This window comes from Lathyrus oleraceus, chromosome 5 (genome assembly GCF_024323335.1).
Source record: "Lathyrus oleraceus cultivar Zhongwan6 chromosome 5, CAAS_Psat_ZW6_1.0, whole genome shotgun sequence".
Taxonomy (NCBI): Eukaryota; Viridiplantae; Streptophyta; class Magnoliopsida; order Fabales; family Fabaceae; genus Lathyrus; species Lathyrus oleraceus.
Window position 1 is genome coordinate 235,096,534 of NC_066583.1, and position 4,004 is coordinate 235,100,537.

Consider the following 4,004-nt stretch of genomic DNA (forward strand, 5'->3'; position numbering starts at 1 on the left):
AAACATCGAATTACAACTTCTAACCTAAACAAGTGTGGTACCAACCTTTTTTAATGGATATTTTTATAATATAAAATATTACTAAAAAATTAAATTTAAAAACTAAAGAAACAAAAAGAAAAGAAAAAGCGAAAGAAAATGATGGTAGTAGTAGATGATGTAGAAAAACAACAAGAAAAAGAACTAACTATGGTTAATGACCTTTTGTCCGGAAATCAAGGAAGTTGTAACCATGGTTAATAATCAATAAATCAACCCCAAGCTACTAGTGTTAAGTGGGGTATTGTATTCCTCTATAAAGCAAAAGAGAAAAGGTTCAAAGCAATAATCAACTCCAATATCACAAACTCAACCTATTAACCCATTCTTCCAGTTCAATCCATGACCCACATCACAAATCCCCAATTCCTTTCTTTGTAAGTCTCAAAGTTTCCATCTTTTTCTTCTAAACTATTCTGGGTGTTTCCAATTTTTCTTCTTTGTCATAGCTTCCATGAAATGGTAGATCCTAAGTTAGTTCTTTTTATGATTCCTTTATCTTTTATTTTGATCATAACAATTTTGCTACTTAAAGTTTTGATTTTTTGGTAGGTTTTGCCGATGAAGATGCCACCCCCAATGCTTATAATTTAATTTTGTCTGCTCAATTTGTAATCTGAAAACTTTGACATCAAATTATAAGCTAATTGGGTTTTCAAAAATTGTTGCTTTTCACTTTATGGTTTGATTTCTTTCTTTAAATTCCCTTTATTCTTTTTTACCTAATTCTTTTAGATTTTGGGGATTGGTTTTCTAGTTCAGGCTTTTGGGTGACAAATTTTCATTCTGCATATCAAATTAAATTTCCCCTTCCATTTTCAATGTGATTTTCTTCCTATCTCCATGTACAATTTGGTTGATTAGACATCACAACACCTTATTTGTTTTCTTTCAATTTTATTACACTTGTGTTATTTCTGTTTTATTATAGTATACCCTTTTGATGTGTTTGCAGGTAACATTCATCCATTTGACAGATCAATTCTGCTCCAAAGTTTGGTGCATCATAAAGTGTATCACTATTTAAGTGAATTTTTTTTAAAGTCAAAATGGGCCTATCAAGTCTTCCAGCACCATCTGAAGGAGTGTTATGCATAATTCTAGTAAACACTGCCATGTCCATATCCATATTCAAAGGGATTATTAAAACTATCCTACATATAATTGGCATCATTGCTTCACCACCACCCTCCTCAACTTCAGATGAGTTCCATCTCAGTCCTTCAGATGATTTCATTCAAGAGTTCAGAAGCATGACACCAACACTTAGGTTTGAGAGTGTGTGTAGTAGCTGCAAAGAGCCTGAACATGATTGTTCAGTTTGTCTCACTCAATTTGAACCAGAATCAGAGATAAACTACTGTTTATCGTGTGGACATCTTTTCCATAAAGTTTGTTTGGAGAAGTGGTTGGACTATTGGAACATTACATGTCCACTTTGTAGGACTCCTTTAATTCCTGAAGATGATGCATCTTGCTTTTCATGAGTAATGATTAAAGTATGCACAAGGCTCTTCATGTACAGTGTATATATTTGTGACAATTTTGATGTTCCTATGTATCTGACTTTCTTTTTAGCCTTCTCAGTGCTTTGCCTTTTATGATGTAGAGTTAGTGGAGGGTTTTGTTTTGTTTACTATGTGTTTTTTCTCTGTATCTGATCATGATGTTGCCACATATGAGATCAGGGATATACTTTTTTTGGTTATTTGTGATTTGTCCATAATGTCCTCCTTGTTAGGTACTGTAAGATATTTTGGAAGCCCTTTTTCTTTTTTGGAACACTTTATGATTATAATGAAGCATGTGATGAGTTAGGCTATAAAACTTTAGGTATTAGAGGACATATTTTGATAAGGGTGGTGAGTTTGACCAGATTTCAGCAACACATTCTGCAAAATTCACTCCCAACACCTCTAAAGAAAGGTGTGTGGCTGTGATTATATTTAATTTTTCTTTTTAAATTATTATCAGGATCGATAATGTCAGTGTTGTCAGTGTCGTGTTTGTGTCCTTTTATCGATTTGTAAAGAAGGTTTATCGGTATCTAAACAAGCCCATAATCTGTAAAGGTCCAAACCTCATAATTTCATAGATGACAGAAGGATAACAAAACAAAAAGAGAAAGAGAAGAAAAAAGGGAAGTGAATAGTATATGCTGAATCTGCTCTATATTAATTTTGAATGTTTTTTCTTGTACAATGTTTATGATTTTTAGTATGTTATAAATGTTTACTTTTTCTATATAAATATATTGAGCAGATAAAGTTTAGTTACATGGTGCCACAGTGGAATTTAGTTAACATATAATAAGAAAATGAAGGTTTGCCTTATTTATGATGAATAATTTGCTTTGAATTGAACAGCATTACTATGTTCAGACAACTCGCCTATCTATTTGTCTGATGTTTACATGGATAAGAATGGGCGTGCCGTGATGTTATGACACAGTTGATTCTTATTTTTAATAGATCAATTAACAAAATATCTAAGAGTGAACAGCTAATTGGGTTTAAGCTTAAAAGTGTTACGCAATTTCAACTGCAGTTGAATTTATTTATAAAATATAATTTTACTTAATTTTTTATTTAAATAATCATGTTTTTCAAAATAAATTTCAAAATAATTATATTTTTTTCAGAAAGAATATTTCAAATAAAAAAATTCACCGACAAGTGATATATGCATATAGGTCATACCAGTGCGCATGCATCTTCAGGAGCGTCTAAAAGTTGTATGCATTCACCACATACGTGATTATTATATGCATGTGTCACAGTATACCAAGACAACATAGTAGTGATTATTATATGCATGTGTCACAGTATACCAAGACAACATAGTAGCTATTAGAAGTAATTCATATTTATTTAGTTGTATTATTTTCTTAGCCCCTAAGTTTGTTAGAGGGTATTTTAGTATTTTATCCTATTATAGTAACCCTAGTTTTAGCTTATAAATATGGTGACAATCATTGTAACTTTTATCATGTTTGTAGCCGTCATTCTCTGAATAGAATATTCATCTTTCATTCTACCTTTGCACCAACAATTGGTATCTAGAGCTCCGGTTCGGATTCATTGGGAAACACGGGAAACACGAGTGAACGTGAGGTCTTGTGTGTTTGATTTTGATTCTTAGATTCGTGTTGAATCTTGAACAAAATCTGATCAGAATTTTAATTCTGTGGGTTGGGAAACACTGTGTGAGAAATCTGAGTGTACTGTGCAAGGTAGAAAGATGAACGGAAACGGCAACATGAACACCAAACTTCCAGTATTTGATGGTAAAAACTGGAATCGTTGGATGATCCAGATGCGTGTACTGTTCGGTGCTCAAGATGTTCTAGATCTTGTCATTGATGGTTATGTTCCGGTAGCAGCAGATGCGACGGATGAACAGAAAAACGCGCAGAAGGAAGGAATAAGGAAGAAGGATCAGAAAGCATTGTTCTTCATTCATCAATGTGTTGATGTAAATGTGTTTGAGAAGATTGCAGATTCAACGACAGCAAAGGCTGCGTGGGACACACTGGTTAGATGTTATGGTGGTGACGCATCAGTGAAGAAGGTGAAGCTTCAGTCCTTGAGAAAGCAATATGAGAATCTCAACATGAAGAATAATGAGAAAGTTTCTGAATACATCTCCAGAGTGATTCTGATCACTAATGAGATGAAAGCGTGTGGAGAAACTCTTTCTGAAGAAACAATCATGGAGAAGGTATTGAGATCCCTTACCTGTCAATTTGATTACATTGTGGTAGCAATAGAACATTCCAAAGATCTGAGCACCATGAGAATTGAAGAGCTGCAGAGCAGTCTAGAAGCGCAAGAGTTGCGTTTAACTGAGAGAACTTCTGAAAGGGAAGTAGAGCAGCAGGCTCTGAAAGCAACTTCTGATAGGAGGTATCAGAAGCAGTCAGAAACCAGGAGAAGATCTGATGGTGGTCAGAAGTCAGAAAGCTC

At 33.8% G+C, this 4,004-nt stretch overlaps 1 protein-coding gene across 4 annotated transcripts; it reads left to right on the forward strand.

Annotated features, from left to right (window-relative positions):
• Positions 1-248: 248 nt before the first annotated feature.
• On the forward strand, positions 249-1,858 carry LOC127083310 (probable E3 ubiquitin-protein ligase XERICO). Of its 4 annotated transcripts, XM_051023616.1 has the most exons (3): positions 288-501; positions 592-721; positions 995-1,858. In XM_051023616.1, the coding sequence occupies exon 3, from the start codon at positions 1,089-1,091 to the stop codon at positions 1,524-1,526; it is 438 nt and encodes a 145-aa protein (XP_050879573.1). In that variant the 5' UTR covers positions 288-501; positions 592-721; positions 995-1,088; the 3' UTR covers positions 1,527-1,858. The 4 variants fall into 4 exon arrangements, with proteins under 4 accessions (XP_050879569.1, XP_050879573.1, XP_050879570.1 ...); XM_051023612.1 differs by lacking the exon at positions 592-721 and having other exon boundaries at positions 249-416; XM_051023613.1 differs by lacking the exon at positions 592-721.
• The last annotated feature ends 2,146 nt before the right edge of the window (positions 1,859-4,004 follow it).